This window comes from Anolis carolinensis, chromosome 3 (genome assembly GCF_035594765.1).
Source record: "Anolis carolinensis isolate JA03-04 chromosome 3, rAnoCar3.1.pri, whole genome shotgun sequence".
NCBI lineage: Eukaryota > Metazoa > Chordata > Lepidosauria > Squamata > Dactyloidae > Anolis > Anolis carolinensis.
Genome location: NC_085843.1, coordinates 283,838,251 through 283,853,264, shown reverse-complemented (window position 1 = coordinate 283,853,264; position 15,014 = coordinate 283,838,251). Strand labels below are relative to the sequence as shown.

Below are 15,014 nucleotides of genomic sequence, written 5' to 3'. Positions count from 1 at the left end.
GGAGCCTCTGAATTTTCCCCACCTGCGCAATTGCTACCATGTTTCCCCAAAAATAAGACAGTGTCTTATATTATTTTTTACTCCCAAAGATACGCTAGGTCTTATTTTCAGGGGATGTCTTATTTTTCCATGAAGAACAATTCATATTCATTGTTGAACAAAAAAAAATGAACATTTATTCTATACTGTACAGTAGTTGTCATCACAAACCAACATAACTAAACCAGACAAACTGTGACTCCTGTCAAGAATTTCTTGTTTCCATATACAACTGGTATGTAAGCCGCCCTGAGTCCCTCTGGGGAGATGGAGGCGGGGTATAAAAACAAAATTATAATAATAATAATAATAATAATAATAATAATAATAATAATAATAATGTACATTTACCAATCCTGCATGCTATGGTGTTTTGTTTGGCGGGCGCCGGGCATGTTTCCAAACAAAAACTTGGCTAGGTCTTACTTTCGGGGGAGGTCTTATATTTAGCAATTCAGCAAAACTTCTACTAGGTCTTATTTTTTGGGGATGTCTTATTTTCAGGGAAACAGGGTATAACGAAAAAATAACAAAATTTTGTTACTCTCGTTATAGTAACAAAATTTTCACTAACAATACTTTAGAAACGAAACGCCAGTGCCCACCAGTTTTGTAATGACCTTTGAAACATTTTTTTAATCGATCACGCCTGCCTAGTCTGCTCCATTTCACCTAGCAACAGCCTTAATGGTACTGAGAGATCTTGCAGAGACAGACAGAAAGAATTTGACTTTTATATGCATAGATATCAGAAAGGAGAGGCCAGGGATCTTCCACCGACTTTGTTATCCTTAATACAATCTCAACAATTGCATCCCTAATGAAAGAATAAGTAGAGTCTCACTTATCCAACATAAACGGGCCGGAAGAATGTTGGATAAGCAAATATGTTGGATAATAAGGAGGCATTAAGGAAAAGCCTATTAAACATCAAATTAGGTTATGATTTTACAAATTAAGCACCAAAACATTATGTTAGACAACAAATTTGGCAGAAAAAGTAGTTCAATACGCAGAAATGCTATGTAGTAATTACTGTATTTATGAATTTAGCACCAAAATATCACGATATATTGAAAACATTGACTACAAAAATGCGTTGGATAATCCAGAATGTTGGATAAGCGAGTGTTGGATAAGTGAGACTCTACTGTACTAGGAACGGGACTACAAGGCCCATGAGACATCACAGTAATGCACAATGGGATTACTGACAATGCATTTCTATCTAACAGTGCATTATCTACCTAACAATCTCAAAGTTTTCTGGAGTGACTCCTTGGTGAATTTCTACCATAGGTTGGCCATAGAGTCACATTAGAGGATCTAGACAATTGTAGAAAGAAGATATTACTCAAAACTGTGAATAATCAAATCCACAACCACCAAGCCTGCAAATGTGTGTGAGGTTCTCAGCCCTGTCCATTGTGTTTCCTGCAGTGGAGTGCAGCGACAACCTCTTCGCCCAGAGAAACGGTGTGATCCATAGCCCAGATTTCCCCAACTCCTACCCAAAAAGCTCTGACTGCTTGTACCGTATTGAGCTGGAAGAAGGCTTCTTCATCACCCTGCAATTTGAAGATAGTTTTGACATCGAAGACCATCCGGAGGTGACCTGTCCATACGACTACATCAAGGTGAGCATGTCCAGCCACGAAGCTATAGTTTAGTGGTCAGGGGGGATGTTCACTTGCATGCAGGTCTAGGTTCCATCCTCAGCCCTTTTGGAATGGGAAAAATAATAATCCCAGTTTTATGCCTATTGATTCAACAGTTGAGTAGTGTTGTAGTTGTGAATCAACATGTCTTAGAAATGACACCTCCTGCCAAATGGAGAAGCAGGATTGCTGACCAAAGTACTATATGGACATCCAAGGGTTGAATGAAAAGTTATGCCTCCACCTTCATAACTCCTCACCAGATGGCAGTCCTGGTCTGCGGCAGGTCCTGGCTTGTTCAGGAGACTCTCCTCTAGAGTTAGTTCCATTTGGTGGGAAGCCTGAGCATTGAATGGTTGTGTTGTTAAAGTGCGAAGCATGGAATCCTGCGCAGACGGTCGGTCAATGCGACTTAAGCAACGTGCAGTCACTGAATTCTTGACCGCAGCAGGTGTCACCCCAAAGGAGATTCATCAGAGAATGCAAGATGTTCATGGGGATTGTGTTGATGTGAGTCCTGTACATCATTGGGTGAGTAAGTTTAAAGATGTTGAGGTGGGAACATCTGACTTGCATGACAAACAAACAGTTGGACGCCATGTGACAGCAACTACTGAGTTTCACAAGCAAAAGGTTGACAGATGGATTCAGGACGATCGTTGTATCACTCGGAGCCTCCAGTGGCCTAGGGGATAAAAGCCTTGTGACTTGAAGGTTGGGTTGCTGACCTGAAGGCTCCCAGGTTCAAATCCCACCCAGGGAGAGCGTGGATGAGCTCCCTCTCTCAGCTCCAGCTCCATGTGGGGACATGAGAGAAGCCTCCCACAAGGATGGTAAAACATCAAAACATCTGGGCGTCCCCTGGGCAACATCCTTGCAGATGGCCAATTCTCTCACTCCAGAAGCAACTCCGGTTGCTCCTGACACGAAAAAAAAAACTCAGAGAGAAATTTCCAGCATAATCGGCATTTCACAAGAACGTGTGGGTCACATGATTGCTTTGCTTGGCTATCGGAAGACCTGTGCACGATGGGTCCTGTGAGACGCCAGTTACGGAAACAGACTTCTTCAATGACGGCTTCAGAAAACTTGTTCATCGTTGGCAGACATGTATCCAATTGTCTGGTGATTATGTGGAAAAGTGAATAGTGGTAGTTAAAGATCACATTCTAAGGATTATTTCTGCGTTTGATTTATTAAAATATTCCCATCCAAACAAAAGTAACGAAGATGGAGGCATTACTTTTCATTCAACCCTCGTACATAGGTTGAAGATCCCTTATCCGGAATGCTTGGGAGCAGAAATCTAATCAATATCCATGAGCCACTTTGGTTCTCATTTAAGAGAGAAAAGTGGGGAATAATAATGATAATAGAGCAGAACAAAAAACACTTTGTTGTCTTGGTTTTTAGGCCTATTCCTGGGATTATTTGAGTGTCTGGTTCAGAAAATTGCACTGAAGGAATCAGCTCTAGTCCCTTAAATATAGTTATCATGGTTTTCTGTGGCAACTGGCAGATGCCATATGTTTTGAAACTCAGCTGATAGGGGAAAATTGGAGCCATTTTTTGAACCAGCAATTGCTAAATATACCCAGAAGCAGGTCTTACATTTAAATCAACCCAAATGTGTGTCGGCCAGTGTAATGACAGGCACACTTATTGAGCTTTAAATGACCAACATCCCTTACCAAAAAGGCTAATGTTTACGTTTGTTGTCATTATTTGTGAATCCAAGCCATTTCTGACTGATGGCAACCCTATCACAAAGTTTCCTTGGCAAGATTTGTTTACAAATAGTTTTCCTTGCCTTCCTCTGAGGCTGAGAGAGTGTGACTTGCCCAGGACAACCCACTAGGTTTCATTGGCTGAGTAGGAATCGGTATCTACACCTCCAAAGTCATGATCCAACATGTTTTAAATTTGTTTTAGCTTTCAAAGGAGGCTTTAACTGTTGCCTTGTTTTTATTTTGTTTATGGTTTCATTCTGGGTATTGTTTACACTGAGATTCCAACGCAAAGGGCAAAACAGAAGTGTTTGAATAAATAAATGAAATTGATGCAGTCATCTGGGCTGCAGCCAGACTCAGTCTTGCCACATCAAGATACCATTTTGGGAAAGTTACTTTTGAGAAGCTACAACTTTTGGGGTATTCATGCCATCTGGTGGATTCTGGGAGTTACAGTCAAAAGCATAACTTTCTGAAGCGTTGGTATTAGAAAAGGCTCAGCGGGAACCCAATGCCATGAATCAGAAAAAGGACCAGTGAGTTATAAGCCAAAGAAGGTAACTTTTCAAAGCTCGATCTATGGAAGTTATTTCTGTGAGATTCTATGTCTTCCAAGCCTATAGACATAAAAGCTAGAGACATAAAATTCGCACTATTCAGTCATAGCACTATTATCCTACCTTGCTGTGGTTCCATTGAAGGGACCATAAGCCAGAAAATAGTGAACTTTTGCATATATAGCTTTGCTTCTGCATATTTATTCATTTATTTATTTACAGTATTTATATTCCGCCCTTCTCAACCTGAAAGGGACTCAGGGTGGATCACAATGTACACATACAAGGCAAACATTCAATGCCATATGTGTCAGGGGGTTAATTCAGCTCCGCACCTCCCTGATTTATTGGTGAACCAGGCCTCTCACCAATCCATCCTAAGTCAGACTGCTTGACCGTCTGGATAAGCAGCACAGACAAACAAGTTGTCAATCAGCTGTACGCAGCGGTTCTAAGACTTTATTATTTACAAGTATATACAACTACAAAGTCCATCGCTCATAGGAAACATGCTTTCCTAAACAAAGCAAAGCACGTCCTCTCTCTTTGCCGATCAGCGGACCACTTCTGCCGGCAACTGCACATTCCACAGCAGAATGATGAACGTCCTCTGAGACCGGAAGTCATGACCTATTGGCTCGGCAGGCTATCACTCAAATTGGCCTGCCGTTAACACTTGTGCTGCTGGAAAACATGTCCGGAATACACAGTTGCAAACCTCCAACAGTAAAACACTTGATTCATCATTTCATCCTTGCACCAAAATACACCAACAATATGAACATAGAGACAAAGACAGAAACAGACCTATATCATATCAGCCTTTATATAGAGACAAGTTCTTTGTATGAACAAAAGTAGAACGTGTAACAAAGGACCTGTGCCCCTCCCTTTCTTTGTGAGCTGGTGCCTTTCTCTAGAAAGCTCCCAGGACAGAAGCTAAACAAGTGAGGTCACAGACACCACCTGTGCCAAAGAGGTGGGAAGGTGAAGAAGACCCTCAGTAATTGGTCAAGTTTAGATAAGCCAAGATATATATTCTTTGTTTACTGCAGCCATTTGCACGTACAGACCTGTGGGTGTGTATGGCTGTTTGCCTTTATCATAGCTATGATGAAAATAAACTTTGCTTTTGATACTCTCTCTCGAGACTGATTACCTCCTGGGCTAGGACCCTTCGAGATAAATTGCCTTACACCATCTCATGGAAAACTGGGATTTTTAGTGTAAAAAAGGGGCAGATGGAATTCTCAGCCAAAAAGCTTTGATGCGTCAACAACATACAAAACACTAGACACCAAAGGACATTGTGGAATCCTATATTTTCTTTGAATGTATTCTGTTTTGACCAATTGTTGTTGTGTGTCTTCAAGTCATTTGGGATACATGGTGACCCTACCATGGGGCTTTCTTGGCAAGAATGGTTTAGGAGAGGTTCCTATTTCGCCTTCCTCTGAGGCTGAGAGAGCGTGACTCATCCAAGATCATCCATTGGGTTTCTATGGCCGAGGGAGGATTTGATCACAGGTTTTATTTATTTTTTATTTGCTCAACAGCATTTATATTCCACACTTCTCACCCTAAAAGGGACTCAGTGTGGATCACAAAACATGCATATGTGGCAAACATTCAGTACCGTTTATACATTGACAAGACAGAAAATTGTACATAGATAGAGGTGTATATATAGGCTTTTCCCATCTTCGGCATCTTGGAGGCTTGTGCTCAGTTCCGGCTTGGGGGGGGGGGTGCTGTCACTCCATCTCCCTGCTTTTTTCGTAGACTTTCTCCTTGGTCAAATCGCCAGCATTTTTCTGGCATTTCCTTATGGGTGCCTTAAAATACCTCCCCATTTTAAGCAGTACCTATTTATCTACTCACATTTTGCTTTTGAACTTGGCTTTGTGAGCAAGCATTTGATGAGTGAATTCTGTTGGCTTCGACTCAGTCTGGATTAAGGTTCATGTACAAGGTCTTGTGGACGAATGGCTCAAATATTTTATATTGTATTGTTTTAAATCTATTTATTGTACTTTGTTAAATTATCTAATTGTTTTAATTGCTTATGTTTTATCTTTTTGTATTGTATATTGGCATTGAATTTTGCCAGACTGTGTGCTGTCCTGAGTCCCTTCGGGTGAGAAGGGCGGGATAGAAATGATGGAAATAAATAAAAATAAATAAATAGGTAGGCGGAACTGGGCTAAAAGCCAGAAGCTCACCCTGACCCGGGCTTTGAACTGTCAACCTTTTGATCAATAAGATTGACTGCAACTGGTGGTTTAACCTGCTGTGCTAAAGCCCAGTCTTCAGAGCCATAGTTCAACATTCAAGCCACTACAGCACTAAGTATTAAGCCATGCTTTTTCTTCTGTTCCTCTTTCGATTGTCTCCCTTGGTAGATCACCGCTGGAGTTAAAGAATTTGGTCCTTTTTGCGGAGAAAGATCTCCAGGTCGGATCGAAACCCGGAGCAACATCATCCATATTTTGTTCCATAGTGATAACTCCGGAGAGAATAGAGGCTGGAAACTTTCCTACACAGCTATAGGTAACTCTCATATTCTCCAATATTTCACATTTGGAAACTAGGGATGCAACTACACTGTAGAAGTAATGCAGTTGAATGGTGCCTCAGAAAACTACAGCTCCCAGGATTCCATAGTGTAAAGATCTATGAACGACTGAGGTTTATTTAATTTATATTATTATTATATTTTATATCTGCTGTCACCACTTATTAAAGATGTTTATTTACGCTGCCACCAGAGGTAAAGATGTTTATAATGCGGCCACCAGATGTTAAGGGGATTATCAACTCTTGCCATCACTATTGGAAGATTTAGCCACTGGCTACTTAGAGAGAAGACTTTTAAAATTTTATGTTTCTTCTTTCTTCTTCTTGTTTATTCTTGATGTGTGTATATATGACAGAGACTGAGATGTTTGAGAGAACAATAACACGTTTATTGAGGCACAAGCTTAATGGTTACAGTTCTCACTTAGAGGCACTTTGATTGACAGTTGCAAAGCTAGAATGAGGTGATTCAATCTTCTTAAAATGTCACTTCTTTCTCTACTACTCTAAACTGCAGTCACCCTATGAATTTCAATTACAGCCTATCTGTTCCTTATCTGGAAACAGACTACCTTAAAATAAGTCACCAAACTTATTTTAAACTTGACTCAAAATCCAACCTTTGAGCCATCCTGATTCTCCAACTGAGAATCAGCTTTCCCTGTGCTTCAACAGAACACAGACTACTTTAAAATAAGTCACCAAACTTATTTTAAATAGACTCAAAAATCAAATATTTGAGTCTCCCTGATTCTCCAACTGAGAATCAGCCTTCCCTGTGTCTCATAAGAACACAGACTCTAAAATCAACCTTCCCTGTGGTTCTCTGACCACAGACTGAGTTTCCCTCCAAATTCTGCTCTCTCTTCAGCTAAACCAGTTGGCTCCGCCCCCTTCTCCATGGCAACCAACTCATGGTGCAGAGTAACTGAAATACTGACTCTTTTAAAACACAGTTAAACATGACTTTTAAAATGTAGTTAAACATGACATCTGTAAACTAAAATTCATACTTCTTTACACATAGTATTGAGCAATGGCAGCTAAAGTGGAGTCAAACTGCAATATTTCCACCGCATAGATACAGTCCTAGAGATTACTTACTTATTTACTTACTTAGGCAATCCCTCGTAGCTCAAGGACGATTGTCTTCCATCTTTGGTGTCTAGGTATCCTAGAGATACCTAGAGATAACACTTCCTCTAAAGTGATTTTATGGTCAACTTCCAACCAGCTCATACTTTCCTAATAGAAAAGATATCCCTGGGTGAATCCATTGAAACCCATACTAAATCTATAGAAAGACCTACAAAGAAGATAAGAAGCAATACAATATAGTGTAGGCGGGACTGCCGCAAACGGCCAATTAATAATATTGGGTTTAAAATTATACTTTTTGAAAATGTTGTGAGCTGCCTTATATCTCAATCAATCAAGAGATAAAAGCTGGGCATGAAAATAAAAATTTGAGATTCCTAAAGTTAACTATGAACCCAGTTGCTGCCCTACAACTGGACTTCCTAAGTAATGTGTGTCCCTCCGAAAACAAACATGCAAGTTCAAACACTGGATCAATAAAAAAACAAGATATTTCAATGCAAGATGCAAAGCTGAGGAAAAGCATGTTGTAGGACAGACATCTTTCACCACTAGAGGGAGAACTTCTTCAAATAATTTGCTCACTATATTATCTAGTATTTGACTACATTTGCTTAGTGACTGATGATACAAAATAAAACCATGTTAAACCTTTCATGGACCAATCACAAAGCAAGATATTTCCGTGCAAGATGCAAAGGTGAGGAAAAGCATGTTCTAGGACAGACATCTTTCACCATTAGGGGGAAAACTTCTTCAAGTTACACTATGTATGCAATGTATGATTGTGCAGTACAGTATTTACTTTGAAAGTAGTTGTTCTATTCCAGAAACTTTGTTTTTGCAGCTGCCACAAACTAGTTAGAATTGGTTGAAACTCAATGAGATATTCATTGAAAAACGATAGCAAAATGTGCTGCCATGGACCTTCCATGGACCAATGGCAAAACAAGATATTTCCATGCAAGATGCAAAGGTGAGGAAAAGCATGTTCTTAGACAGACATCTTTCACCACAAAGGGGAGAATTTCTTTAAGATGTTTGCTCACTATATCATCTAGCTCAGGTGTCGCACCTCAGGTTAGGTTCACCTTGCTAAAATACACCAGGCAGTACACAGGTTATAGTCTTTTGTAGTTTATTGGAAATAGGGAAAAAGATAATTCTTAAAAGGCAAAAGTTCAGTTCCATAAGATAGTTGCAAAACAAGGCTGTAAGAAATAATCCAAAGAAACACTTGCCATGAAACAAAGTCCTTTCAGTATATGACAAAGTCCCATGAGCGGGAATACATCAAGGCTACAAGACAACCCAGGAAAGCAGAACTTGCTTCTTGATTCAAAGAGAGATTGCTTTGACAAAGGTTCCTCTCTCAGCAGACTGTTTTAATAGCATAACATGAAGGCATTCCTTTGCCCTTTGACCTCTCTCCTATTTGCTATTCTAAGACTTCTGTGAACCCCCCTAAATTCCAAGTGGCTGGCCCAATCCAGAGATGCTGTATCGTCAAGGCCAAACTGCTAGTTAATGTTATCAGGCTGGGAGCTGCTCTCCCTTCCTGCTTCTTGCACCTGGGAAACATCAGCATCAACAACACAATTTCCTCCCGTGGAAAAGCCTCCCTGTTCCCCATCTTCCACAGCAGGAACACCCTGCAGCTGAATCCCATAATTTCCATCAGAGTCATCTTGAAACTCATCCTGAACCTGAATCCCATCATCTTGAACCTGTATCCCAAAATCCTCATCAGAGTCACTCTGCGGCTGAGTCACAACATCAGGCATGTTTTGGACTTCAACTACCAGCTGTTAGGAATTATGGTAGTTGAAGTCTAAAATACCTGGAGGGCCAAATTTTGTCCATGCCTGATTCCATTTGCTTGGTGATTGCTGTCCTGTCTCCATAGTTATGATTTAATAGGGAATTGTTTTGCTTTTTTCCTCCCTTCTTCCTTTCTCTTCTGCAAAAAAACAAAGGGGACCCCTGTCCACTCCTGGAGCCTCCTCCCAATGGCCGAATTGACCCTTCCCAAGCGACGTACACCTTCAAGGACCAGGTGGTCATCACCTGCAACACAGGATACAACGTCCTCAAGGTACAGGCTCAGTGGGTTCAAGGAAACCACAACAAACACAACGGCAATGGGGTTTTAATCCGAACATTAAATAATGTATCTAAGATGGCCAATCTCTTCAAAAATAGAACAACACCTTAGATGACTTTATAATTTAGACTAAAACCCAGAGCGGATTGAGAGCTGTTCGACAGTGGAACTCTCTCCCCAGGGCCGTGGTGGAGGCTCCTTCTTTGGAGGCTTTTAAGCAGAGGCTGGATGGCCATCTGTCGGGGGTGCTTTGAATGTGATTTCCTGCTTCTTAGCAGGGGGTTGGACTGGATGGCCCATGTGGTCTCTTCCAACTCTACTATTCTATGATTCTATGATTCTATGACTGCTCTCCTGGTGTGGAAGCCACCATCCTCCTTCATGTGACAGTTTAGTCTATTTTATTTACTTTTATATTGTTTATTTAATCTACATGCTGCCTTTCTTCCAAAGCTGGGGAACAAGGTGGTGTATAACACACGTTATAATTACAATGATAGAATGTAAAAGAATTAAAATTGTGAAAATCAGTTAAAAACTAGGCACAGGAGGAGTTAATCCATGTTACACTTTCTCCTAGGTTCTGTTTTGTATGCATTTCTCTGGTTTTGCATACCATAAATGAATCAAATAAATGAGTTTGGTCGAGATAGAGGCTGGAGTGTGATGGAGAACCTAGAGCTTCTGAAGAGATAACACTTCGCTAAATACATATTTATAGATTTTCCAATGCAATTCTGTCAATCAGTCAATCTATCAATCAAACCTATGAATTATCAAGTTCTCTAACTTGTAAACTGCAAGTGCGGAAAACGTATCTACAGTGTTGAATTACTTCAGTCTGACACCACTTTAATTGCCATGGCTCGGTGCTATGAAATCTTGGGAATTGTAATTTAGTGAGACGCCAGCACTCTTGGGCAGAAAAAGGCGAAATACGAGGGTTGAATGAAAACTAATGCCTCCACCTTCGTAACTCCTCAACAGATGGCAGTCCTGGTCTGCGGCAGGTCCTGGCTTGTTCAGTAGACTCTCCTCTACAGTTAGTTCCATTTGGCGGGAGGCCTTAGCATTCAACGGTTGTGTTGTTAAAGTGTTAAGTATGGAACCCTCCACAGACGGTCAGTCAATGCGACTTAAGCAATGTGCAGTCATTGAATTCTTGACAGAAGAAGGTGTCACCCCATTATGCTTCTGATGAAGATGTTGAGAGAACTGTGAGACGTTGGTTGCAGAAACAGAGTGTCGACTTCTTCCGTGACGGCTTCAGAAAACTTGTTCATCGTTGGCAGAAATGTATGTCTGGTGATTATGTGGGAAAGTGAATAGTGGTAGTTAAAGAGCACATTCTAAGGATTATTTCTCCATTTGTTTTATTAAATTATTCCCATCCAAACCCAAGTAACAAAATTGGATGCATTACTTTTCATTCAACCCTTGTACTTTGCAAAACTACAACTCCCATTATCCCATAGCATGGAGGCAAAGCAGTTGAAATGATGTCAAACTGCATTCATTTTACGATGTAGATGGACCCTGTTGTGAGTTCTTATAAACAATGGAAATGTTCCTTAAATGAATTGGAGGGCATCACAAGGCAATAAGGAAATGGTTGCTCATTCCTGCCTTGCATTCATATTCTTTTTAATCTGCAGGACGGAGTGGAGAGCGAATCTTTCCAAGTCGAGTGCATGAAAGACGGGATGTGGAGCAACAAGGTCCCCGTCTGTCAAAGTAAGATTCCATTTTGAGGGATTGGAATAGTGTCTTTTTCATTTTTAGATCTCCTTCTCTGGTCCAAATTACCGTATATACTCGAGTATAAGCCGACCCGAATATAAGCCGAGGCACCTAATTTTACCACACACAAAAAACTAGGAAAATATTGACTCCAGTATAAGCCGAGGGTGGTAAATTTCAGAAATAAAAATAGATACCAATAAAATTACATTAATTGAGGCATCAGTAGGTTAAATGTTTTTGGATACTTACATCAAGCTCGAATTTAGGATAAGACTGTCCAACTCTAATCAAATCATTATTCTCCTCTTCTTCAATGTAAATGTGCTTATGTATCCTTTTAATAATAATAGAGTAAAATAATACATGTAATAATAATAATAATAATAAATACAGGAAAATAATACAAGTAATAATAAATAGAGTAAAATAATAAATGCAATAATAATAATAATATCAGAGTGAAATAATAAATGTAATAATAATAATAATAATAATAATAATAATAATAATAATAATAATAGAGTAACTGGCAGAAACCAGTGCAGGTGGTCCCAGTGGTGATGGGCACATTGGGTGCTGTGCCAAAAGATCTCAGCCGGCATTTGGAAACAATAGACATTGACAAAATTACGATCTGCCAGCTGCAAAAGGCCACCCTGCTGGGATCTGCACGCATCATCCGAAAATACATCACACAGTCCTAGACACTTGGGAAGTGTTTGACTTGTGATTTTGTGATATGAAATCCAGCATATCTATCTTGTTTGCTGTGTCATAATAAAATAATAATACAGTAAAATAAATGTAATAGTAGCAACAATAATAGAGTAAAATAATAAATGTAATAATACCAATAATAATAAATGTACCATATATTCTCGAGTATAAGCTGACCCAAATATAAGCCAACCAGGACCCTCACCCGAGTATAAGCCAAGGGGGGCTTTTTCAGTCTGGAAAACGGCTTATACTCGAGTATATACAGTAGAGAGAGGATGTATATCACATTAAATGGGTGCAGGTTTCTTTTTCCTGTGGAGCTTTTCTGCAAACTTTCAAGTTGCGGGTCGTGATTTATGACTTGGCTGCCTCTCGCATGCGCTGCTTGACTATTAATTCCTCCTTTCTTTCTTTCTTTCTTTCTTTCTTTCTTTCTTTCTTTCTTTCTTTCTTTCTTTCTCTCTTCCTTTCTTTCTGGCCTCCCTGCCTTCCTTCTCCTTCTCCCTTCTGCTTTGGGAACAGTCGCTGAAACTGAAACAACAGACAACAGGACGGCATTGGCGGAAGATTCGAACCTGGGACCTGCTTGACCAATATGCAGAGCCATTGTGCCTTTGAGCAAGGACGTTGCCTGACCTGACAAGGCGATGAATAGAGACTCCTAAGGCAGCACATCTCCCTCCATCATCTCTCATTGCTCCTCTGGCCTTTCCTTCCAGTTCCCACTATCACTGTAGGCTTGGAATCAGTTGCCTTTTTCCCTACAAAGACCTGCTCTTAATTCCAGGACTAAAATGAAAGAAAAACTGAAAGTATCATTCAATGCATGGCATGGAGCAACACACAAGGAGAGGGCATTCAAACTATCTGCTGCTTCTACCTGGTTCTCTCATTTGCTGCTGAACTCCAAGTCTCTCTGCTTACAAATGAAAATCATTTTTTTTTCCTAAAGCTTGGTTGAATCTATTGCTTTCCAAAGGGTTAAATGGTTTCCCCACTTTTTGTCTTCTGATCCCTATTCACTCCGCTCTACTTATATTTCGAGGTTCAAGGGGGGTCTCTTTTAATATGGCATCACTCCCGAATTCAACATATGGGAACACACCCCTAGATAAGTGGTAATATCTATATATATATAAAAGAGTAATGAAATTTCGGCCTAGGACAAAACAACAAAACTACACATCCCAGAAACACTAAACTTGGCAGCACAACCCCTCATCCATGCCTCTACGTTCATACAACAAAAAGAAAAGAAAAATAAAGTCCTAATTAGAGGGAGAGGAATCATTGTTTTTATCCAATTGCTGCCAGTTAGAAGGCTAATCTCTGCCCACATGGTCTCTTAGCAACCCACTCAGCCTAGGGGACAGGCAGAGTTAGGCCTCTTTCACACTGCCTATAAAATACAGATTATCTGATTTGAACTGGATTATATGGCAGTGTAGACTCAAGGCAGCTATATAACCCATTTACAATCTTATATTATCTGCTTTGGATTATCTTGAGTCCACACTGCCATAGAATCCACTTTAGTGTGCATTTTATCCAGCTGTGTAGAAGGGGCCTCATATAATCCAGTTCTAAGCAGATAATATAAGATTATAAATATAATATGTAATAATTACTGTGATATAATAATACAGAACAATATAATCTCTAAACTCAGGACAGTAAATAAAGAGCAACACTCTGAAAGCATAAGCCACAGCAACGCGTGGCCGGGTAAAGCTAGTGTATGTATGTATGTATGTATGTATGTGTGTGTATATATATATATACACACACACACACACACACACACACACATACACACACACACACACATACATACACACACACACACACACACACATACATACACACACACACACACACACACATACACACACACACACACATACATACACACACACACACACACACACACACACACACACACACACATACATATAAATGTAATGTGCATTTTTCCCATGGAGTAAACAACAAAACCAGTGAACCAAATTGCACCAAATTTGGCCACAAAAAACATAGTCATCCAATCTATGTCTTTCAATTAAAAAAAACTAGAGAAATAAAGTCCAAATAAAATAAAACCCCAATTGCTTACCACGCATGTGCAGAGGCCCCCCGGGAACTGAAGCTACATCACTCAGAGGACTTCTTAGCTGTGCGCAAAGCCTAACACTACTTTTAAAATACGTTGCCATTATGGAACAGCCTTGCAGCTTCAAAGCCAGGCTGCTTCCTAACCAGAGGGATCCTAACCACCAGACTACGCCACAGCAACACGTGGCCAGTACAGCTAGTCCTATATAAACATTTAAAGCCTCATCTTCACTACCATTATAATGAAATTGTACTCCATTATATGGCCAGTGTAAGTAAAGGTAAAAGTAAAGCTTTCCCTTTGACATTAAGTGTATTTGATACTATTCGTGTCCGACTCTGGGGGTTGGTGCTCATCTCCATTTCTAAGCCAAAGAGCCCGCATTGTCCATAGACACCTCCATAGTCATGTGGCCACTGGCATGACTGCATGGAGCACTGTCACTTTCCTGCCGGAGTGGTACCTATTGATCTACTCACATTTGCATGTTTTCGAACTGCTAGGTTGGCAGAAGCTGGGGCTAACAGCGGGAGCTTATCCCGCTCCCCGGATTCATACTGCTGACCTTTCAGTCTGCAAGTTCAGCAGCTCAGTGGTTTAACCTGCTGCACCAGTGTAGATTCATATAATTCATAAAATGTAGTTAAACAGTATTCTATGAGCCTATACTGACCA

At 40.2% G+C, this 15,014-nt stretch overlaps 1 protein-coding gene across 2 annotated transcripts in view; it reads left to right on the top strand.

Moving 5' to 3' along the window:
- The first annotated feature begins 1,421 nt into the window (after positions 1-1,421).
- Positions 1,422-15,014, top strand: part of LOC134297932 (mannan-binding lectin serine protease 1-like) — a 56,894-nt gene continuing 43,301 nt past the window's right edge. For both annotated transcript variants that reach the window (XM_062976924.1, XM_062976923.1), the window contains exons 1-4: positions 1,422-1,676; positions 6,387-6,534; positions 9,636-9,754; positions 11,419-11,497. In XM_062976924.1, coding sequence (XP_062832994.1) covers positions 1,437-1,676; positions 6,387-6,534; positions 9,636-9,754; positions 11,419-11,497 — 586 coding nt within the window. In that variant the 5' untranslated portion in view covers positions 1,422-1,436. The remainder of the gene's footprint in view (positions 1,677-6,386; positions 6,535-9,635; positions 9,755-11,418; positions 11,498-15,014) is intronic.